Here is a 25,781-nt window from a genome sequence, read left to right on the forward strand (position 1 = left end):
GACATTGTTTGTGCTTTTCACCCGTCTGCCCTGCTCTTCTGTCCGGTAAGCGTGGCGGTAGAGGCAGGAAAACACAGCGCCAGGAGGCATCAGCTCACTGCTCTCGTTCCAGCCCGGGGTGTAACACAGTCTGGACGCGTCGTTCTGACATTTACGGTATAAGATAGGATCAAGCCTGGAGGAAAAATTACACAGGAGACAAAAATGAGTCAGATGTCTAACTGAATTTTAACCTCAACCTTGTGATATGAAAGTAGAATTGTGTGAAATCAGTCTGTCATCATAACTATATGCACACATATACCAATCACATAACTTGATCAAAAGTGACTTTTATGACAGATTTTTATAATGTTACAAAAGATTTGTATTTGAAATAAATGCAGGTTTTTTAACAGTTTATCAAAGAATCAACAAAGACATTAAATGGTTTGCCTTCCACAGAAAACATTAAGCAGAATGACTGTTTTCAACATGAATAATAATAATAAATATTTCTGCAGTTCTTTTTTAACTTTCTATTGATCAAAGAATACATTTTTGACTAACACAAGTTTGTGTTTCCACAAAAATATGAAGCAGCACAACTGTTTCCAACACTGATAATAATCAGAAATAATTCTTGAGCAGTAAATCAGCATGTTAGAAAGATTTCTGAAGGATCATGTGACACTGAAGACTGGAGAAAAGATTATGAAAATTCAGCTTCACTTCACAGGAATAAATGACATTTGAAAAGGTATTCAAATAGAAAACTGGATAACACATCATTTAAAGCATTTGTGTATAATGCATTATAAATGGTTATTAAAGGGTATAATGCATTATAATTATTCATAATGTGTGTTATTTTGTCGAAAATAATTATAACTGAATTTAAAAAAGCACAGAAGGCATATTTTTAAGCATTTGAAGGCAAAATTATTGCATTAAAATTACTTTTATAATGCATTATACATTATAGGCTTTAAGTAAAGTTTTACCGAAAACTTGTATTTTACAATAATACTATTTTTATTGTATTTTTGATCAAATAAAATATTTGTAAAATTTTAACTGTAGTGTCTGTTAGATACATGTAGTGCTAGTTGCATGAATCAGCATCTAAAATCAGTTTACAATTTTTTTTTGTTTTTTTTTTTAAATCCACATTTTGCCAAGATTTGGTCACAATAGAGAAGAGAACAACAGTCTCTGTAGGGTTGTAACAAACAAAGCATCACACAGCCAGCCTGTCACAATGGACCCTCAAACCAAATTGCTGCTTCAAACTGTTCTAATTAAAAACCACTTGAATCTAATGGGCTGTGAATGAAGTTATGACCATCTAATGGTTTTATTATAATGGCACTGTGTGGGCATCCTTTTCAAACTGAACAGATGAGAGACACACACAGTGAAGGTCGCATCAGGCACGCAAATCAAACTGCACACGAGTGCTGAGCTATTAAACATGTACAATGACGACCCCCGACTGAATGGATTTGAATGTTATTATCACACAAACATACTCGAAAACATCAAACTGAAAGTGTAAGAGGGGTTTTCAAGGGTCTTATTTTGTCTGAGTCATCAGGTAAGGTCAGGTAAGGAAAAATTACTTCCAGTCTCTTGAAATGAAGTACTGCAGCTCCAGAAGACGGTGTTCACAGTCTTGAACCATCTTCTCTGTGTAAAGATGCTCCATTAAACAAGAAAGAATCCTACAAACACACAAATACATGTTTTTTTTTTTATATTTAATCCACCAAATAAAATGAACGCAACAGCAACAACTCTATTTCCTATGTAATATAATAAAACACTGCTTGGCATTACTGCAGAAATAAAAGAAAACATTTTTAATAGTACATTTGTATTCAACACGGATGGCATTATATGATTATACAATAAGCTGACACATACTACAATATTTCCACTACATGAAACATGTTAACTTGTTGTTAAAAACTAATTTAAAATGAATTAAAACTAATACTTAAAATAAATCATAAAAAAATCATAATTTAATAGAGATAACCTTTTCAAAATAGATCCAAATAAATTAAATAAATAAATCAATAAACAAACAAATCCCTTATTTGAGTGTCTTCCGATGCAGGTCTCATTTTTTATATTTTATTTGACAAATATTACAAAAATCAATGAAAAATAAACAATAATTTAAAAATAACCAATTAGAAATTTAAAAAACAAACAAAAACAACTTAATAAATAAACCTTATCAAACATAAACAACTAAATAAATATAATAAAAATAAATAACAAATAAAATAATTAATCAATAAATATTTTTTTAGTATTACATAGCCTTTTACGATGCAGACACAGTGTAAACTTGACTTAGCTGCATTCTTCATCTTTCTTCCTTTTAAAAAGAGAGTTACACATTAACTTCACTGGATTTGACTCTCTCCTCTAAATCCACTGCAGGTTTATACGTGCCTGTGAGAGTATTGGTGCTTTAAACAAAACAATGAGTCTAAATCTCTCACATGAGTGTTATCTCACCCAAATACATCCTGTGACAGACTACAGTTACCTACAGCTTAGTAGTTTCCACTGATGACAAAGAACAATGTACCACGCTCAATGCACCATGACTCACATAGGGTCTCCGCTGCGGATGTGTTTGCAGGCCGTCTGGATCACAGACTCACAGGCTTCATTTAAAGCACGATCAATCCGGTAATCAGCACCAGGGTCTGCTGACTGGATAAGAGTCTGGAGCTAAAAGAGACAAAAAAAATATATAAATAAATCCAAGTTCTAGAGCAGCAAATCAGCATATTAGAATGATTTCTGAAGGATCATGTGACAATGAAGACTGGAGTAATGATGCTCGAAATTCAGCTGCGCATCACAGAAATAAATTACATTTCAGAATGTATTCAAATTATACACTGTTATAATATTTCACAATGTTGATCAAATAAATGCAGTTCATAAAGGGTTCTTACTGCTGTCTGACAGAGGTTGTCCACCGTGCCCTTGTCCCCGCGGGTGACTCTCATGAGGCAGTGCAGGGTTCGTCCCTTGCGGTGCAGTCCTGAGCAGTGCGCTTCGATCTCTCCTCGACAATGCAACACGATCTCAGGACTCAGAGAGAAATCCTCCATTAGCATGCGTCTGTAGTCCAGCATCTCACCCTGACAGTCTCCGGTCACCGTACGGCCTGAGATGACAGCAGTAAAACCCACGGGAAGGAACGTAACAATGAACAAACTTATTAGGTTGCAGCAAATCAATAAACAGCCCTGAAGAGGGGAACGTGCATGAATGAGAGCAAAGACTATGGTTGGAACAGAATACCAGCACGTTATTTACTGCACAGAATATACAATATACTGCATTTCATTTTTGAAAAAAATTCCAACGTATTTGTGTGATACTCACTAAATATTTAATTACTTTAAGAATTAAAATTTATAATAACTGATTTTAGTTTAGCATTTGGTCTATGCTGATACATTTTTATTTTATGGCTGATTTTAAAATTCCATACCATTTTGTCTAAATGTGAAAAAATAAAGTAAAATAATAACTAAAATATATTTTTTTTAACTACAAGTGCATTTAGTACTTCTAATAATGGTACTAGTCTAAATGTAGATAGGAGTAATAACTATATGGTACACCTAATACTACTACTAATGAATAATAAATAATATATAATAAATAATAAATAATACATAAATAAATAAATAAATAAATAAATAAATAAATAAATTTGCCTATAACCGACATGGTACTAATTTAAATGTAAAAAATATGAACTGTAATCACATGATAATAATTATAATATGAATGATATGAATAACATTCCAATTAAAATTTAAAAATGCACAATTAAATATCCATTATCATACACAAAAAAACCCCCAAAAATCTTTAATATTGGCATTTGGCACATAACCGATATTGTACTATTCTAAATGTAAATATGGATCATGATCTTATGATAATAACATGAATAATAAATAATAATAATAATCAAAGTAAAATAAAAATTAACATGGGCAATTAAGTATCCAGTATCAAACAATACTGAAATAGTAATAATAATAAAAAAGCTAAGTAAATAATAAATAATATTATTATTTAATATTAGCAGATAATTGATTTAGTACTATTCTAAATGTAAATGTAAATGTAAGTAATAATCATAATATGATAACAGAGATAATAATAATAATAATAATAATCAACGTAGAAAATTAATATAATTGATATCCAAAAAAAAACATTTAATATTAGCGGGTAACCGATATGGTACCATTATAAATGTAAAAAATAGTTAATGATAAAGATGATAATAATGATAATAACAATAATCATAATAACAATAAAAAAGAGTAAAATCAAAGTAGATGAATAAAAAACAACACGCACAATTGAATATCCAATATCAAACAATACTGAAAAAAAAAACTTTTTTTTATTTTGGCAGATAAAGATGTGCTACTAATTTAAATGTTAAAATGTATAACAATTGTATAATAATTAAATGAATGATAATAATGAGTAATAATACATTTAGAATAAAAAAATTAACATGCATAATGAAATATCCAATATCAAATAACACTGAAAAATAATAGATAATATTGGCCAATGTCAGAGTACAACTGTAGTATGATATTGAATGAGACGAGCAGACCTCTATGAACAGCAGACTCCAGGCAGAGGAGGAGGTAGGAGAGTCTGGCCTCTCGGGCGCGAGGCATGCTGGTGTCTGGGTTACAGCGGTATTTGCGTAGGTCGGCCTTACAGGCCTTCGCGAGGGAGTAACTGACTTTATAATCTTGAGCAATGAGCTTTTGCCGAGTGGTCAGGGCGTTTCTGCACTGTGGACAGAGATGCTTATTAACTACACAGACACTAAGACAGGACAAACATATACACAAACCTGACCACCAACATTCCTGCGGCTTCTTCTAGACTATGACTTCGGATCAGAAACTGACATTTTATGCACATTATGTTGTACTCTTTGTTTGAGAAATAAAAAAACTGCTTACGTTTACATTCAGTTTGAATTATTTCCCATAATCTGTAGTATTAAACTCAATATATCGGTAATTAGAGATTGTACTGCACCTTTTCTGACATTGCTTCCTCAAATTTATGGTTGAACAGGCATTTGTACACTCTGCCCTCTCCCACCTGGGTCTGTGACCAAAAAAAGAAAACATTAATAAAATGTTAAGCATTGACAGATCAATTCAGGTCAGTCGGGAGATACTGGATGCTTCATGTTCACACATCACAACACATCGGCCCACGGCTCCTCCTACACAAAACAGCTGTGTGGTCTAATCCTGTCATTCAGACTCACAGCACACGAGAGGCAGCTGTCAATCATACCAGCCCGCCCCCTACCAGTAAAAGTACTAGAAGTATGCAAATTAGGCTGCAGTTATCGTGATGGATGAGAGGACACTATTAGAGAAGCTAACACGTACATTTTCACAAAAGCGCTCCCGGTCATCTCGGCAGGAGAAGTAGAGGTAGCGGTCGAGGTGGAAGTCGTCCGCTGATAGTTCAGCCACTCTCATGATGGACTTTTTGCAGGCATCCTTGATTTGACGAGCCTTATCCTGCTGCTCTGCTTCCCGGACCAGAGCCCTCTCCAGACACGCAATCACCTCACCCTGGGAATGCAGGTCCTTACCAAACAAAAATAAAATATTTGGCCTCAGAACTCGGGAAAGCTTGGCTTAGGGTTTATTTTGGGACAACAGATATGTTAGACTGAAGGGATAAAAGGGAGGCAGGAAAAATGAATCACAAAGTGAAAATGTAAACTAGTGAGATATTTTACAAAGAATGTGAAAACCAGATAGATTAACAATGATGCTTTTGAATGCAAGACAAAAGAAGAAATGACAATAAGTTCTTAATAAATATGTAAAAGTTTTTGTTATTTTTATTTTATTTTTTTTTAAATATGAGCTTTTTGGATTTTTATTACTATTATTAATTTTATCAAATTTTTAATCAAAGATTTAAAATATTATTAAATCATTAATAATATGGTTTTATATTTGTATAGTTGTTTTTATTATAATTTAGGTTTAGTAATGTCTTATATGCTTTTGTTATTTTTATTAGTTTGTTTTTTTTACATTTCCATTTAGCTTTGATTTATTTTTATTTCCGTTTTAGTTATATTAGTACTTCAATGTAAAATGATTTAAGCTAGTTTCCAAGGAAACATTTCTAACATTTCAAATATAAATTTTTTCATCCGATTATTTTTTATTTATTTTATTTATTTCAAACTAATAGTTTTACTTAATAACAATATCACAACACTGTAAGAATGAGGACAATAAATAAATAAATAACAAAAAACTAAATTATAAATATATCAAAACAAAATAACATAAATAAATAACAGGTTTTTTAAACTTAAAATTAAAAGTTAAAGAAAATTACGTTTTAATAAAAGTCTGCTGAAGAATGTTGCCAATTTCAGATCATTGGTTTGTACACTTAAGTGATAGCCATGTGTTTAACCACTAACACTTCCTGAGGTCCGGGAGAAAACATCACCCAAGGCGACTGTAAACAAATGACACCATAAAATAGTGTTGATAATGACATTCAAATGCCCACTCGAAGTAATTTAGTGTCAGAATTTAAGGCATGCGACTTAATGACAAATAACGAGTGATATTTAAAGACAAAAGGCACTACAGAATGGGAGCTGTCAGTTACTCATATAATAATACATAACCCGCGATCTAAAAGACATCTAAAAGATGCGTAAACTGACTAAGCGGCTAAATATAATCTTCATTCCTCACTTGCCATCTTGTATGTTTGCCAGTCTGAGCTTATTTAGGCTATTTTAAGTCAACGAGCAGACGAGTCTAAAGTTAACTTTTTTAATTTTCAGCAGAGTGCACCCGGGGGAACGAGGCAAGTGCGGTGAACGGGTGCCCGTGTTCCAGCACGCCCGGAGGAATGTGGACATTTCGGGAAAGGCAGAGTCCCTACATCACAGAGCCATCTGGTACCAAGCCAACAGCCTATGGCTTCCCAAAGGGATATTCTAGAGCTTTGCGGTTTTAAGTGGGCAAGGAGTCAAAGCATTCACAGCTATTATTGGAACACAAGCTTACTTTTTCTCCAACAGCGATGCTTCCACACTGCAGGGTGTTGATGTCTTCTCTGCATTTGTCCATAAAGCCACATATGAGCCGATAGTCGCTGAAGATGATGCTGGTCATCTTAGTGATGTACTGATGGCACTGGCGTTCTGTGATGTTGGCACGGTGGTCCACCAGGCAGGACATCAGATAGCCTTTCCCCCGCTCCTCATCTGCACACTCTTTCAGCTGAGAAACAGATTTAAGGCTCTTTTCATTATCCGTGAGAAGAAGCAGTCAAGGATCAATGCAGCAGACATTAAAAAAATTCACATTCCTTATTTAATATCAAGTCAATTTCACTAATGGTAATTAAATTGTGTATTCAACCACAAATGTGCATCAAAACACACACACACACACACTCGTGAAGAGGTCAGTGGGAAACTTTTGTCTACTGAGATTAATTTTAATTACATTATGGCAGCTTTAAGTGCAGTCAAACATAAAATCACATTGCATTACAAATGTAGACGTCGGATCGTCTGCATTGAAATTAGGGCTGCAGGATAATGGGGGGAAAAGGCATATTTCAGCAATATATCTTGAAATATACATAAAAGAAAAATACATGTTTTTTTTGGTTACATTTGTTACAATATTTATTAATCTTTGTTAACCTTAGTTAATAAAAAATACAAGTGTTTATTGTTAGTCCATGTTAGCTCAGGTCCATTAAATACCATTAGTTTATTACTGTATTATTAATTATCTTCATTAACTAAAGATTAATACATGCTTTAAAAGTATTTTCATCGTTAGTTTATTTGTTAACTAATGTTAACAAATGGAATCTTGTTACAAAGTGTTCGCAGAATTCCTTAATTTTGAATAATAATTCTAAAATGACTGGGCTGATTTAATAAATAAATAAATAAATAAATAAATAAAACCTTTTTTTGAGTGTAAACTGTCCTTTGAGGACTCAATTATGTGGGAAATAACTTATTGTGATTATTGTTAAATAAAAATATTAAACTAATTTATACATTATAATAACACAATTTAATAAAAAAAGATTTAATAAAAATAATTTCCAAAAAGCAGAAACTGACCTCTAGCATGGTGCTCGTACACACTTCCAGCGCCACGGACTCAAACTTCGGATCTGTGGTCAGATTCAGCTTGTAGTTCCACAACAGCTGGCAACATTATTAAAAATATAATACATTAGAAATATACATAAAGTGACTTTGGTGTTTGTTAATTCATTCGAGTGTGATCTTTTCAATGAATCTTTTAATTCGGTTCACAGGTATAAATGGTTCATTTATGAATCGGATCATTTCAGCTCACTGTAAAGAATGATTATCACCAAATAAAGATGTACATTTCAATCTGTTTTTCACACAAAGCTATTGTATGACTTCAGAAGACCTGAAATAGAGCAGTAGCATGCGTGACTTTTATGATGATTTTGCATTTTTTGAAGCTTGAAAGTTTACATTTACATTTAATCATTTAGCAGACGCTTTTATCCAAAGCGACTTACAAATGAGAACAATAGAAGCAGTCAGGTCAACAAGAGAACAACAACAGTATACAAGTGCCATGACAAGTCTCAGTTAGTCTAGTATAGAACGCTTAGGTAGGTTTTTTTTTTTTAATTAAAAGACAAGAAAAGGAAAAGTGCTAGTGTTAGTTGGTTAAGTGCAGGCGAAAAAGATGAGTCTTGCGTAATGAGTTTCAATTCACAATTTCTCTCTGTCGTGTTCCGCTGTACAGGTTAATAATGACAATCGTAATGTTCAAGTGAATTATTCCTTCAAGTCAGTGCTTTCAGAAGAACCTCTAGTTTTGTGGAGTCATGACGTTTGCCAAGGTCAAGTCTGGCAATGCAGTTAAAAGGATGTAATGCTTTCTTTGTTTTATGGTTTGAGCAGGAAGTAACTGCTCAACAGAAAGTAGCTGATTTCAAAAATGAAACTTTCTCTTCGAAACAAACAGATGTCAGTTGAAGTAAATGGCCTTGTAGTTACTGTCTCACACTCCACAGCTCGCAAGCTCTCTGTAATGTGATTGCACATTAACAGTGACACTAACTAAAAGTGCTGATAAATGTAAGTTTCAAAACCGCAAGAATAATTTCTTTATCTTAATTATTGCTCAACTATGAGTCTTGCGTAATGAGACGGGTAACTCAGGCCTGAATCATACGCCTAAATTTTCCTGGTTTCTGATTTGTGGACCAGGTCTCGCGCTGCGGCCTTAATGAGAACATCAAAGAAGATCAGAAACAGATACCTCTCTCGGGACCCCACCAAATTAACTGCGGGCTGCAGCCATCATTAGATGGTGATTAGGCCATTATTCTTCTGAAATTACTTGCTGATGTTACTGGTCTCTAAATCCTACTGACGCATTCTCTCGTAAACCTACAAAGAATCGTTCTGAAAGAATGGAGCACACGCAGAGGGTCTTGAAAACCGAGAACATCACCCTAAAGATGTGTGGAGCTGTGAAGATGAGTCATGTCGATGATGGTTATTATTTTTGAGTACTTACATGGTTGCAGTCTGCAGCAATCTCGGTGTCCTGTAAAAGAAAGAGAGAGGGAATTCATAATTTTTTAATTTTCACTTCATTTCCTACTCCTTATTCATTCTGAATGACGTTTATGCTCTGAGAATTGTAATTGTTAATCATGCCAATTACTGGCAAGGGAGGTAAATACAACAACAACAAATGTGTAAATATAATAATACAATGAACAATATTATTATACAAAAAAAATGAAATAACTAAATTAAATTAAATTGTTCGATGTCAGCCAATACTGATACAGTTTTAAAATACCAAATTAATAAAATAAAAAATGTTTCCAGACTTTCCAATATCAACCAATACTGATACATTTGAAAATATGATATAGAAAAGACTGTCTGATTTTATTTATAAATATCGTAAAAATAAATGTAAAAGCTGATGACAGTAATGACAATCCAATACACTGGCAAATATTAACCAGTGATATATTTTTTAAATCCTAAGTTTATGAAATAGATTATTTTTTTTCTACTATGATAAAAATAACAAAAACAGATTAAACAAACAACAGTTTTGGTTATATGCCAGAGTACTACATCTTTCGATACAAACATATTGTTTTACAAATAAAATAAACAAACATGCCAGAAAACAGCATTATAAAAAAAAGTTAAACAATAAAATATGAATTACAGTTCCTATCATACTGAAACATTTGATACAGTATCAGCTATGAGAAAAGAATAGTCTCTTAATAATTCAAGCAGATAAACAGAATGCCTTGTGACCTATCAAATCTTTAGTTTTCCTCATCCTTTCAGCAGCCTGTCTGTTTCTTCTCATTCTGGCTGGGTTAGACCCCTGACTGCTAACTGTCAATAAGCACAGTCTCTAACCTAGCACAGTAAACAACTGCTGAGTGACTCATAGAGCATGAAAATGCAATTAGCAATTCTCAGGGGACGACAACAACATAGTCAAACAGGCAAAAATCAATGCACATTCACATACAACGCCCTAACAATGGCTTGACAATAATGTATCATCCTTCAGCTGCCCTTGATGAGATGAACATCAAAGCAAAGATATTTTGCTAGTGTGGACACAAAACAACATGTTTAATGTTACAAAGTTAGTGGAGATTAAAACATGCGCTTTTATATAAATCTTAAAATGTAAACTGTACAAAGCAAAAATATTTAAGTAAAAATGCCTGGTGCATAGACTGATGACTGAGCATGTGCTCCTGGATTTAAACGGGATTCATAAGCTGACATTTAAAAAGCATCATAAGAGACAACATTACAGTGAATCTTGCAAACCCAGTCAAAAACATGTACAAGTCATATTTCATGCCAATTTTAAAGGCACAAATATAGATATATTATAAAATAAAACACATTTACATAAAACAACACAAAACAACACAACAAAACACAAAACAAAACAAAACAAAAAAACAACCAAACACAAAACAAAAAACACATCAAAACACAAAACATGAAACAAAACAAAACATGAAAAAAACTACAAAAAACTAAAACAAACCAAAAAAGGGTAAATGACACAATCCTATGCACTGTGCAATACTAACTCGTATTTTTTAATCCAAAATGTATAAATGTAGAATAGACTGATTTGTTTAAATGTTTATATACTTTTATATAAAATGTATATAAATATATACAGTTTAAAATTGATAGATAACTTTCAATTATTAGCATGGCAGTATTTCATTAAATTCATTTTTTATGTTTTTCCTCTTGATTTTAGGGGTCTTCCCATTGGAATTCATGCATTAAAAATAAAGAAACATGTAGAAAATCTTCATAGCTCTAAACTAAACAGCTGACAACACTAGTACCCCACATAAAACAACCAAACAGATTCATGGTCAGTGTTCTCGAAGGGGATGTGAAGATGATATCACAGCAGGAGCACATAACACAGCACAGGCCCTAAATAGGAACAGGCCGATATTTGAGCTCAGGAACCACACCCAGATCAATCATCTGGTTCCTTGTCGCCAGCCAGAACAGGATATTTCTATTTGTATGTCAGGGCTCTGTGATTCCAGGCCGGCCGGGGGGTACATGGATTCTGTGAGATTACACATTGCTTGCTTTCCTGTATTAATGTGCTAAAGGTTGAATTTGGACGCTTTGGCTCAATAAACCAGCTCAATAAGGAATTGAAATCGATATAGAGTTTGTATCATCGCTCACAAGAGTTCACAGAAGTCCGTTGGGATTTGCTTGTTGGACCTACAGTAAAATCACTACAGTTTATATTAGCGACATCAATCTTTAGTGACTTTTTCTTTTTCAGATCATTTGTTTCATGTATCCTGTGTTTTATTAAAGAAATAAAAATATCAAGGCATGTGTTTTGGATCACACAGCAATCAGAGGTGGAACAGTTGAAATGTCAATGGTCTCTATGCGAAGAATATAATTTACCTTCTAAAGCTTGTTGTAGGTCAGTCCGTTTCATTAAGAAGTGGGAGGAAATGTTATAAACCAATGGATCATTTTTGGCCATAACGCACATTAATTTTCGGCTCGTAAACATCTGTGAATGCAAACTTTTTAGGAGCTCCTGTTTTTGGTCATACATCTTACTTTAAGGTTTTACACAGCTCACACCCTAATAAGAGCTTTCTTATGACTTTCAAAAGAAATAAAATGAAAAACAATAACCAAAGTCCAACTCTTTATTAATTCTGGATGAAATAGGGACAAAGTATTTTTCCAAACTTCCTTCTTAAGTAAAGAATGTTTAACTAGTTTAAGCCAGTTAATACTTTTGAAAAAAGTCTCTTACATTCACCAAGGCTACATTTACTTGATCAAAAATAGGAATATTATTAAAACAGTTGCTATTATAAATGTAATTTATTCCTGTGACCAAAGATACATTTCAGCATAACATAAGTTCAAAAGTACAGCATGTAAAAAAAAAAAAAAAAAAATCTAATTTCTAATGCATCCATAAAAATATTAATTCCTTTAAAAAAAAATGACTTAGTATATATTTTGAAGTGTCTTATAAGTGCATGTCTTCTTTTCCTACAAACATCATCACAGGTAGTGCAGCTGCAAAGCATGGTTTCAGATCCGAGTCTATTTGTTATATTTTAACATTTGGATATATAATGACATAAGCTTTAAATGACTACCATGCACATTATAAACAAACATATTCTTGCTCTGACTGAATCTGATTGTGTACTCATCGCCTCGCAAAAATCATACAGATATTTATTTTCTGACAAGGTATACAGCACTTAATTCACTTCTTTTAGCATGTTCTGGTAAATTAACAGAAATCGCTGCTCTGTGTGACACTGACAGCACCGGCTCTGGATTTGTCAGAAGAATTAAGATGAAAACAAGCCACGGGTGAATCATCGTCAACAAGACCCAGCTTCAGTCAGGTTGAAACCCGATAAAAAGGTGAAGCTTCACTCTGTCAGGGATTTGCTCGCAGTAGACACATTAAGCACGCGCTCACCTCATTCATGCACAGATGAGTGACTTCACGACACCAGCCTTGAAATCTCTGCCTTCAGAGAAACCCAAGTGCATTACAATCATATCTGCATTACTACCTCCAGCACCTTTTCACCTCTCAGAAAACCACCTCCTGCACTCACTCCACATGAAATATTCATATCAACAGTGATTGTGTGATCAGAAGTGAAGTTTCTCCTTTTTAAAGACATTTCACGTAGGAGTGCAGAGCAGTGATTGTTTGCACTGGATTATGAAATTCAAACGATTCTGAAAACTCTTTGCAATTATAATGCTGATTACCATAAATTAATTTTCACTCATCCCTTGTTTGAGGTTACAGTAAAGCATTAAAAGTGGCATTAAAAGCATTTTTGCCATCCCGTTGCCAAATTGTAAAACTGAATATAATTTAGCTTAATAAGTGATTTCACACTAAAAAATGAATATGTTTAGATTATATGGCTGTTTTAATGCTATATTTTAACACTAACTTCCCTTTACTTCCATTGTCACTGTCAATCAGAGTTATTATTAACTAAACCTACAACTATATTAAAAACATCTGTTAATTTAAATAAAGCTGGAATAAAATACATTTCAAACATAAGATGAAAAACCAAACCTTGCTTTCTTTGGCAACTAATTAAAACACATTTAAGTTCAAGCACTAGAATTATTGCATGGAAATAATACAAAATGTACACTTAAATAAAAATAAATTAAACCTAAATAGGAATATATATATATATATATATATATATATATATATATATATATAAGATAAATAAATGTACAAATTTACATTATAATTATATAAAGCAAAATAAAAACTGAAAACATAAAAATAAAAGCTATTTAAAACTATTAATAAAAAACATAACAGTATTAATAATATAAAACTGTATAAATATTACTAAAATAACACTATTGTAAACTAGATTTTTGCTTTTTTAAAGATAATCTTTTTTGGTTAAAAACATTATGCTGTAAATTATGTCCTTGAGCTTAACATGTACTGAACCTGTTATATTCCTGTTACTTTATTTGAAAGCATTTCTGCAGATCTAAACAGACTGTGTGCAGTGCAGTCACTGTCAGAGGAGAAGCAGACACAGTGGGAACAGTTGTAATGCGTTTGTTTAACAGTATATGCTGTAGCACAACCACTTAACGGCCTGCCAAGTGCAATAATCACAGCACGACTCTGAAAGATATGAAAAACTGAGAGAGGACGACCCAGCGCCTGTTTGCCTCTGTAACGGGCTCTGGTTACTGTTCAGTGAATAAAGCATCCGTCCTCATGTGTGACAGTGAAAGTGGAGATAACACAGGGAAACAGAGTGAGGGATTCTACAGGGAGCTTATCTGTATTCTGAGTGAGAAAGAGCAGGTCCCTCATTCTCTTTATTAACTTGCAGGAAAAAAAAGAAAACATTACATTAAAATATACAAATGAAGGCTTAGGTATGCTGTTCATTAATCAAGACAAGCTGAATGTTTATGCAACAAAAAATTTAAATGTCATCATTGCAATCAGACACCATTGCACAGACAAAACAAATGTTCAACTTGCCACTGTAAATAGCAACAGACAACGAGACTGCATATAAAGACCCAAAATAAAATCATGTGCATGCTAGTAAATCAGATAGACTGTTTTATCAATTATAGTACAATATAAATTCTTATGCAAAAATGTTGTGGCTAGCCTTCACAAGTATTTTGTCAGGTTTTTTTTTTCAAAACCTAGTTTGTTTCACTGACTCAAATTAAAAAAAAATACGACTGAATATGCGATTATGGTAATTATGTGTATTAATTAATAATTATCTATTTATAGTGTATATACTACATTATAAATCGAAATATGTTGTGTGTGTGTATTACATTATCATGCATTTTTACGCATAATTATGCTGTTAATTTGTGTCAACATTTTGTTGTGTAATATTAATGATCAATATTGATAATGATTAAATCGCATCCAAATAAAAGGTTTTGTTTACATAATATGTGTGTAGTACTGTGTATATTTATGTTTATATATAAATACACACACACAGTAAATACTATTTATAATATTTACAAGTATCTATATGCATATATTTATATTCATTTAATTTACATTGTATATAAATATATTTAATATATAAACAAAATATTTTTCTGAATTATATACATGCATGTGTGTGTATTTATATAGAGTAGACATAATAAATAAACACAGTACATACACATCTATTATGTAAACAAAAGCTTTTATTTTGGATGCAATGAATTGTGATTAATCATTTGACAGCACTAATATACAAATATATAAAGAGTTAATTTGCAAAAACAGATAACTACAGTTTAATTTTTACATTTTTATCCCACATTCCAATTAATATCAATCAAACTGCAGCTCGGTTGTTTTGTTTAAATAAGAACTAAAAAAAAAAAAAAAAAACTAAACACACACACACACACACAATAAAAACATGACAACACAATAAAAAATAAGAAAATTTATAAAAACTGAGTTGTGTCTTTGCAAATATAAATATATATTATATACACACACAAATGGATTGCCTGTCAGTGATATTGCATGTACACGAAGACATGAAAAAATTCTAAAAATCATTTAGAGTGCTACACGCTTTCCACCTGTTCTTACACTACAGAGGTAAACAAGAACAGACGTTCCTCATTGTCTTGCTAAATCTTTTATGTGACAAAGCTAACACGATGGAAACAGATTGTAGGATGTTTATTTTTCAAAGTTCAAAGAATTGAAAGTAACACTGTATAATAATCTTCACATCAGACTTAAATTCTTTCTAGCACTTGAAAAGAAAAGGCCCATGACAGAAAAGGCCCATGACTTCTATTTTAATAATGCTTTGAGTCTGTTAAATTACTGGATCAAACGTATATATAGAATAGCAGCCAGGGAACCAGGGAAGACAAAGATTGGCTGGCAATTCTAAATAGTTTTTCATCAAAAAGCTACAAAAGTTAACCAAACATCAGTTGAGAGGTCAAAAACATGTCACGCCTTCGATTGATGCTGACAACTGAAAAAAGACTGGCTGAAGAACAGCCAGATGATTGCAGTCCTGCAAGCTCATTTTTATGATTGCAACACATTCGATACTGACAGTCAGAATCAAAACGATGATATCTGATAGCTTTTCCTCTGACAATAGCTGTCAGTTACCAGCCTTTGTTCAAGCCATTACAGGATTTCTGCACCATTAGTCAAAATGAAAGCAATTATTCAACACTGACCCTCAACAATTACAAAGTGAATCTTATGAAACCTGTCAAGAACATGTCTGAGTCATATTTCATCCCGAAAATCCACAGAAAGAAAAAAGCAACAAGAAAATGAATTATTGCATTACAAGTACTTGCATTTTCCCACCCAAATCTTATTGTAATAATGCAAAAACGAAAAAAAAAATCACAAAATTCTAATGAAAGAAAAAGAATATAAACCTATTTTTAGAACCATTATTGCAATTATTTTGTATTACAATGAATCAGATTTTACCACCCAAATCTTTTTGTGATAATGCAATAATGCAAGAAAATCTCTATGAAATTTCTATATGAAATTTAAAAAAAATATCTCACTGCAATAAGAGGAAGAAAAAAAAAACTGGATTTAAGAGTCATTATTGTCAATTTTTGCAGTATAATAATCACATTTTCCAACCAAATCTAACTGAAATAATGTGATTTATGTAATGTAAATTATAATTTAAAAAAATCTTAAAATATTTGTAAAATACATTAGGATAGTATTTGTTAAATTGCCTTTATTTAGGCTGATTTCAATAAAAATACTAAATTAGAGAAATGAAAATCTATTAAGAATCACAATTGAGGATAATTAAATACAATAAACTTGCACATACGCATTAATGAGAAATCAGAAAACATTTCCAATTGACGTGAAAATTATGTCATATTGGTCACGGGTAAACGGGTATCCTTTTTTACATAAAATATAATTTCTTTTTTTTCCTTTGTGATTTTTAGAGTTATAACTTACTCCTTTCTTTTCTGTTAACACATTACTTTTTATCTGAACAAGTAACCATCTGCCAACATCAACATCACGCTATGGCGTCTTAAAGAGCTGTCAAAGCCATAAAACATGCAGTTTCCCAATCAGCAGTGCACCAAATGAGTTCATTCCACTTCATTTTAGATTCATTAGAGTCTCAGACTGATATTTCCACACGAACAGCTTTACAGCCAACAAAAACATACACAAACAAAAAACATGTTATCTTACGTTAAGTCTGAAAAATGCAAAGACAATAGCTTATCTGCCTTTTTCACTCATATCAAACAAATGTTTAACTAAGAGTTAAGCTCTTTGGTTTACTTTATCAGGATCTCAGCCCCGGATTCCCGCGGGAGTGTCTCATATCAGTCACGCTAGCTGCTTCGTTTACAACAAACCCACCGAGGCGTCCCACCAGTAGAGGAACCTGCTAAAAATGCAAATTAAAGTAAGACAGACATGCTGCAGCTGTGTCACGATTACCTTACCTCCCGCCTTCGAGCGTTTGCAAGGGTTTGTTCGCAAAAAAGACTGACCCGGAGGGGTCTGACCTCAGGGAGATGGAGAAGGAGAAGAGATTTATGGACATCATTTACCTCTTCAGACTGCCACAGCTGTTACCGAGCCTCTGCAAAGCAATTATCCCAATAATTAGAGCCACAGTCAGGACTGCTGAAGCAACCATTCGCAGGCAAATGAAATTTGGCATGCAGTGCAGAAGGAGAGACTGCGAGACGAGTATACAGCTTGTCTTGATGTTTCATTCATGCTAGCATAATTATCATCTTCTATCTGCTGCCATTGCCAAAACCAGTGGGTTGCTATTGGCTTGAAAGCTTGTAGTGGATTACTATGCATATTATACTTATATATTAAGTCACTTGTTAAAAAAACTATTGCAATTCCAAATAAATAAATAGTATAGTGTATGTACTTCTTGTCCAAAAGTGTATTGCAATCCACCTAAAACTGTAATAAGAAATAAATAAATACTATTCATATATAATACAGCTATACTTGTCCAAAAATGTATTGCAACCCCCCCCCCCCCCACAAAAAACTACATTAAATAAATACTACACACATAATACCATAACACTTAAAAATAACTGCAATCCTCCCCAAAAATAAATAAATACTATATATACTACCATGCAATTTGTCAAAACTGTATTGCAAACCTCCAAAGTCAATAAAATGAATAAATACTATACATATATAAATTATATAATGTCACTATACTTGTCCAAAAATGTATTGCAACCTCCCTGTCCCCAAAACAAAAGTTTAATAAATACTATAATACTACAATACTTGTCCAAAAAACATACTGCGGTAATTAATAAACACAAAATTAATTAAAAATAAAATTAGCACTATGCATATATATACACTACCATGATACTTGTCCAAAAGGTATTGCAATTCTGAAAAATAAATTAATAAAAAGCAGTGTGTGTGTGTGTGTGTATACTGCATTGCAATCACCACCAAAAATTAATTATTATTAATTATTAAAATTAATTAAATAAATACTGTACATATATATTACCACGATAAAATTATATATATATAATATATATATATATATATATATAGACACAATGTACAACTGTACTTTTTTTTGTAAATGCATCACTGTCATTTGTGGATGCATGGATGGAAAAATTTCAGCGATTCTCTACAAGCTACACACCAAGTGTGCATGCTGCTTACTTTAGACAGCATTTAGACCAATTAATACCAGCATAGTACCACGAATACATCAGAGCAAGACATTCAGCCACCCTCATTTTAATTTTCAGAGGCAGGAAAGGATGATTAAAAAGAAATGAACTCGAAGCGTACATCCAATTGCATTTCAAGGCTAACGAAACAAAGATTTGACACCCTAAATGGGACACACATAATAATCGTGTTTCAGACAGACCGCCTTCTGAAATGTCCCTCAGGTGTTGAAATTAGTTATCACGGACCAGAGAACAAGACCTCGCTTCAACACTAATGAGAGGCCTGAGTCTGTGAATTACTGGAGAGAGAGAGAGAGAGAGAGAGAGAGAGAGAGAGAGAGAGGTTTAAAGCTGTGACTGTAATGAGAGCTGGATTTTAACATGAGACTCTGATATAAGAGACAGAAGCTCAAGAGGTTGTAAAAGTCTAGTAGAGAAAACTGCTGCTCTAAGATGTTTTTCAGCCTAAATGAATCTTTGTCTATAGCTGCAAATGAACCTTGTCCCTTGTATTTGCCAGATGAAAAGTGGTTTGCCATCAGAGCCAAGAAGTCAGGGAGGAGCAGCTCAAAACAGCAGAAAACAAATGTTTAAGAAATATGGCACATGTTTAATATGCATACACATTTTAGATCTACTGCACAGATAAAGCCAGACTTTCCTGTTTCTGTTGAACACACATGAGAAAGATGCATGCGCTGCATTTTTAGTAACCAGGGACTTCAACCTCCAACTCCAAATAATATCAGTAAAGAGCATTAGGAGTAGTAAGTCTGACTTGTATTACAGGCGAGCAGCAAAACATAGTTTGTGCAAAGACTGTGTAAAGTGTAAAGATATTACCCAATGAGGAAAAAGCTCTCGAGTTCAAATTAATTTGCATATATTTAAATACACTGCATCAAAACACGCCAATAACAAGTGTCATAAACCATAGTTTTTTTGCATGTGTAGTAGCCAATTTTTAGTGGAAAATGATTTGTTTAGTCTGTTTATTACACAAAAAAAAATTCAGAAAAGCACTCAATTTTGGTGTCCTTCATAAATGTTTCAAAGTTCTTCTTTTGTTTGATCATTAGTTAGATTTTTGAACATATTACACTGGAAAAAAAAAAATCTACATTTAATTATTTTTATTTTTTTTAAGTTAGTCAACTGAATTTATTCATTTAAATGTAGCTAAAATAAAGTGCAACCACTTACCTTAAAAAAAATTAGTAAATTCAATGATTTTTTTTTTTTTTTTTTTTTTACTTTTATTGGTTTATTTGAAAGAATTTGATCATGCATTTTTATTCTAAAAATCAAACTTCTCGCAGCGCATCTGCTGTCTGAACAAAAGTTACTCCTATAATAATTTCCTCTTCTGCACAACTAGGTCACTGTGTCAACAAGCACGGCATGGAAAACTACAAAAGACAAATCTAGTTAGAAGATTTAAGCTTGTTCTTAAATTAGTCCAATCCATATTAAAGGTCTGTGCTTGTACGGCTGTATAAAAGCCAGAGAAAAATAAGAACGTTTGCATGCTTATATATACATTTGCTAAGAAATTCAGATGTTGTGGTCAAGGTTATGCACCTGCAATTAAAGACTCCAAGAGTCAAGCTTGTGAGAGCCAATTATCTTCCTCAGGATGTCATTTTCCTGTAATTAGTCACATGGTATTTACAGCTCAAATGATTGGCTGAAAACAATCTGGCAGCAGACCTGACAAACCCAAACTGAGATCAACAGGAAGGCTAAGATAGCGTTCATCATGTATGGACCTCCATGGCACAACTGTACTCAAGAAGACATTTCATGGAGTCTTTAAATTCAGCTAAAAATTAATAGATACATAGATAATAATTAAACTGACATGTTTCAATATAGTTTAGATCTGGAAAGCTTGTATCTTCTCCACTTATCAGTCTGAAATTCACAAAGACAAATGAAAGAAAGTAAAACCTGGAGTTAATCATAATAATAGTACTAGTAGTAATAATAATAAAAACAACAACAATAATAAAAAAATATTATTATCAATAATAAATTACATAATAAGTTAATTAAATAAATCAATTATTTTAAGTTAAAATATTATCATTATTATAATTATAAATATTAAATACATAGATTAATATAATTATTAAGCCTATAATTAAATAAAATACATTTATGCATTTCAAATTCTAAATAAGGTTAATTATTAAAATTGTTGTATATTATTTTTTACTGTTGCTGTTATTATTATTATTATTAAATTATATTATATATACACTCCTCAATCATCATTAGGGTGCTGCTCACCTCCTTCTTGTCCTGCAGGCATTCCAGTACGGACAGGTTATTTGTCCAGGTGTGTTTCGGACACAGCCGGGTCACGTCGTCCCGGCAGGCCTGCTCTTCTGCCAGCTTCCAGCCGGTGGATCTTTTAGACTGAGCACCGGAGGATGCGGCGGCGGCGACGGCGTTATTCCCGGGATTCGGTATCGCGGCTCTGAACTGCTGGTGCATGGCGGCAGCCGGTGGATGGACATTCCCGAAACCTGGAAGAGGTTTAAGAGCCTGTACGGTGAGAAGGCAGAGAGACATGAAGAGCAGCAGCAGCAGCTGAACACGTCCACACGCCGCCATCTTCAACCACAAACAGCTGAACCGAGCTCCACTCACTCCGCCGCCGAAGACTCACTCAGCGCTGACCGGAAGAACCTACTGTGGCGAAGGCTCTGCTCATGAATATTAATGACGCCACGTCAGTACGCTTTATTGATTGGCTGGACTGCTGTCGTTTGTAAATAAGCCTCGAACACCTGTCCAATAAACGAATCTTACTGTGAGGAAGGCATGGATTATGAATATTATTAAGTTAAATAAGTGGACACTCCAGGAAGGTTACCAAGCAACGTCTGCAAGACCAAATTAATATTCATTAGTCAGGCCTTCGTCATAGTGCGATCAGTAATTTCGAGATATTCTCAGAAAACGAGACGAGAGAAGATCAGCTCGAGCTCACTTCACTGACTAGACTCCATAAAAAGATTTTACTACTGAAATCATGTGAACCACAACATTCTGTCTGCTGTTTGTGCTGTTAGATATAAGGCATATTTTGATCTGCATTATAATCTTTAAGTCTTTAGGTTTGTTTATTTGTTTAAAATGTTTTTATTTGCTGTTATATTATATATAGCCTATGTTGTTAATATAATATAATAATTATAATAAAATAATAATACAAATAATGTCTATATTGAACAATATGGTTGTTCCATAATAATATAATATAATAATAAAAAAATAATATTAATATAATATTAATATAGAGAGTCAGAGTATGTATACATTTGGTACAGATATAAACTCGTCTATTTTGTTCTAATCTATTTATTCAGATTTATTATTTACTTCTATTTGACCCCTCCTTGAACTGCCACCTTAACGTGGTGGAGGGGTTTGAGTACCCGAATGACCCTAGGAGCTATGTTGTCCAGGGCTATATGCCCCTGGTAGGGTCTCCCAAGGCAAACAGGTCCTAGGCGACGGGTCAGACTAAGAGCGGTTCAAAACCCCTTATGAGAAGGAACAATCAAAGAACCGTGACGTCGCCCGGTATGGCGCAGCCGGGGCCCCACCCTGGAGCCAGGCCCGGGGTTGGGGCTCGTATGCGAGCGCCTGGTGGCCGGGCCTCCCCCCACGGGGTCCGGCCGGGCTTAGCCCGAAGGAGCGACGTGGGGCCGCCTTCCCGTGGGCTCACCACCTACAGGAGGGACCGTAAGGGGCTGGTGCTTAGACAATCGGGTGGCAGTCGAAGGCGGGGGCCTCGACAGCCCGATCCCTGGACACGGAAACTAGCTCTAGGGACGTGGAACGTCACCTCACTGGCGGGGAATGAGCCCGAGATTGTGCGTGAGGTAGAGAGGTTCCGACTAGCGATAGTCGGACTCACCTCTACGCACAGCTTGGGCTCTGGTACCACACTCCTCGAGAGAGGATGGACTCTTCACCACTCTGGAGTTGCCCAAGGTGAGAGGCGGCGGGCTGGTGTGGGTTTGCTTATAGCCCCCCAGCTCAGCTGCCATGTGTTGGAGTTTACCCCGGTGAACGAGAGGGTCGCTTCCCTGCGCCTTCGGGTCGGGGATAGGTCTCTCACTGTCGTTTGTGCCTACGGGCCGAACGGCAATGCAGAGTACCCAGCCTTCTTGGAGTCTCTGGGAGGGGTGCTGGAAAGTGCTTCGACTGGGGACTCCGTCGTTTTACTGGGGGACTTCAACGCCCACGTGGGCAACGACAGTGACACCTGGAGGGGCGTGATTGGGAGGAACGGCCCCCCTGATCTGAACCCGAGCGGTGTTCAGTTATTGGACTTCTGTGCTAGTTACAGCTTGTCCATAACGAACACCATGTTCAAGCATAAGGGTGTCCATCAGTACACGTGGCACCAGGACACCCTAGGCCGTAGGTCGATGATTGACTTTGTGGTCGTTTCATCCGACCTCCGGCCGTATGTCTTGGACACTCGGGTGAAGAGAGGGGCGGAGCTGTCAACCGATTACCACCTGGTGGTGAGTTGGATCAGATGGCGAGGGAGGAAGCTGGACAGACTCGGCAGACCCAAACGTACTGTGAGGGTCTGCTGGGAACGTTTGGCCGAGTCTCCTGTCAGAGAGATCTTCAACTCCCACCTCCGGCAGAGCTTCGACCGGATCCCGAGGGAGGCTGGAGATATTGAGTCCGAGTGGACCATGTTCTCCACCTCCATTGTCGAAGCGGCCGCTCGGAGCTGTGGCCGTAAGGTTTCCAGTGCCTGTCGAGGCGGCAATCCCCGAACCCGGTGGTGGACACCGGAAGTAAGGGATGCCGTCAAGCTGAAGAAGGAGTCCTATCGGGCCTGGTTGGCTTGTGGGACTCCAGAGGCAGCTGACAGGTACCGGCAGGCCAAGCGGACTACAGCCCGGGTGGTTGTGGAGGCAAAAACTCGGGCCTGGGAGGAGTTCGGTGAGGCCATGGAGAAGGACTATCGGTCAGCCTCGAAGAGATTCTGGCAAACCGTCCGGCGCCTCAGGAGAGGGAAGCAGTGCCCTACCAACGCTGTTTACAGTAGAGGTGGGGAGCTGTTGACCTCAACTGGGGATGTCGTTGGACGGTGGAAGGAATACTTCGAGGATCTCCTCAATCCCGCTGTCACGTCTTCCATTGAGGAAGCAGAGGCTGAGGGCTCAGATGTGGACTCGTCCATAACCCAAGCTGAAGTCACCGAGGTAGTCAAGAAACTCCTCGGTGGCAAGGCACCGGGGGTGGATGAGATCCGCCCTGAGTACCTCAAGTCTCTGGATGTTGTGGGGCTGTCTTGGCTGACACGCCTCTGCAGCATCGCGTGGCCGTCGGGGACGGTGCCTCTGGGATGGCAGACCGGGATGGTGGTCCCTCTTTTTAAGAAGGGGGACCGGAGGGTGTGTTCCAACTACAGGGGGATCACACTTCTCAGCCTCCCTGGGAAAGTCTATGCCAGGGTACTGGAGAGGAGAATCCGGCCGATAGTAGAACCTCGGATTCAGGAGGAACAGTGTGGTTTTCGTCCAGGCCGTGGAACACTGGACCAGCTCTATACCCTCTACAGGGTGCTGGAGGGTTCATGGGAGTATGCCCAACCAGTCCACATGTGCTTTGTGGATTTGGAGAAGGCATTCGACTGTGTCCCTCACGGCGGCCTGTGGAGGGTTCTCCGGGAGTATGGGGTCCGGGGCCCTTTGATAAGGGCTATCCGGTCCCTGTACGAACGGAGCAGGAGCTTGGTTCGTATTGCCAGCTGTAAGTCAGACTTGTTCCCGGTGCGTGTTGGACTCCGGCAGGGCTGCCCTTTGTCGCCGGTTCTGTTCATGATTTTTATGGACAGAATTTCTAGGCGCAGCCAGGGGCCGGAGGGGGTCAGGTTTGGTGACAACACGATTTCGTCTCTGCTCTTTGCGGATGATGTTGTCGTGTTGGCCTCATCAGGCCAGGACCTTCAGCATGCACTGGGACGGTTTGCAGCCAAGTGTGAAGCGGCTGGGATGAGAATCAGCACCTCCAAATCCGAGGCCATGGTCCTCAGTCGGAAAAGGGTGGCTTGCCCACTTCAGGTTGGTGGAGAGTTCCTGCCTCAAGTGGAGGAGTTTAAGTATCTTGGGGTCTTGTTCACGAGTGAGGGAAGGATGGAACGGGAGATTGACAGACGGATCGGTGCAGCTTCTGCAGTAATGCGGTCGATGTACCGGTCTGTCGTGGTGAAGAAAGAGCTGAGCCGCAAGGCGAAGCTCTCGATTTACCGGTCAATCTACGTTCCTACTCTCACCTATGGTCATGAGCTTTGGGTCATGACCGAAAGGACAAGATCCCGGATACAGGCGGCCGAAATGTGCTTTCTCCGCAGGGTGGCTGGGCGATCCCTTAGAGATAGGGTGAGAAGCTCAGTCACCCGGGAGGAGCTCAGAGTAGAGCCGCTGCTCCTCCACATCGAGAGGGGTCAGCTGAGGTGGCTCGGGCATCTGTTCCGGATGCCTCCTGGACGCCTTCCCGGGAAGGTGTTCCGGGCACATCCCACTGGGAGGAGACCCCGGGGGAGACCTAGGACACGCTGGAGAGACTATGTCTCCCGGCTGGCCTGGGAACGCCTCGGTGTCCCCCCAGAAGAGCTGGAGGAAGTGTCTAGGGAGAGGGAAGTCTGGGGTTCTCTGCTTAGACTGCTGCCCCCGCGACCCAGCCCCGGATAAGCGGTAGAAGATGGATGGATGGATTTACTTCTATTTCATTTCTGAAAATGCTGGTTTCAGATGACAAACATGAATATTTGAACCTGCATGAACAAGAA

The 25,781-nt window shown here is 36.3% G+C and overlaps 1 protein-coding gene across 1 annotated transcript in view; it reads right to left on the bottom strand.

The window, feature by feature from the left end:
• Nucleotides 1–21,623, bottom strand: part of LOC132101730 (Golgi apparatus protein 1-like) — a 34,058-nt gene extending 12,435 nt beyond the window's left edge. Inside the window, exons 1-11 of the mRNA XM_059506904.1 lie at nucleotides 21,242–21,623; nucleotides 9,663–9,692; nucleotides 8,213–8,299; nucleotides 7,131–7,346; nucleotides 5,466–5,669; nucleotides 5,101–5,172; nucleotides 4,661–4,847; nucleotides 2,961–3,175; nucleotides 2,609–2,730; nucleotides 1,602–1,703; nucleotides 22–175 (exon numbers count right to left, since the gene is read on the bottom strand). Of these exons, the coding sequence (XP_059362887.1) occupies nucleotides 22–175; nucleotides 1,602–1,703; nucleotides 2,609–2,730; nucleotides 2,961–3,175; nucleotides 4,661–4,847; nucleotides 5,101–5,172; nucleotides 5,466–5,669; nucleotides 7,131–7,346; nucleotides 8,213–8,299; nucleotides 9,663–9,692; nucleotides 21,242–21,568 (1,716 nt within the window). The 5' untranslated portion in view covers nucleotides 21,569–21,623. The remainder of the gene's footprint in view (nucleotides 1–21; nucleotides 176–1,601; nucleotides 1,704–2,608; nucleotides 2,731–2,960; nucleotides 3,176–4,660; nucleotides 4,848–5,100; nucleotides 5,173–5,465; nucleotides 5,670–7,130; nucleotides 7,347–8,212; nucleotides 8,300–9,662; nucleotides 9,693–21,241) is intronic.
• Between the last annotated feature and the right edge of the window lie 4,158 nt (nucleotides 21,624–25,781).

This window comes from Carassius carassius, chromosome 23 (genome assembly GCF_963082965.1).
Source record: "Carassius carassius chromosome 23, fCarCar2.1, whole genome shotgun sequence".
NCBI lineage: Eukaryota > Metazoa > Chordata > Actinopteri > Cypriniformes > Cyprinidae > Carassius > Carassius carassius.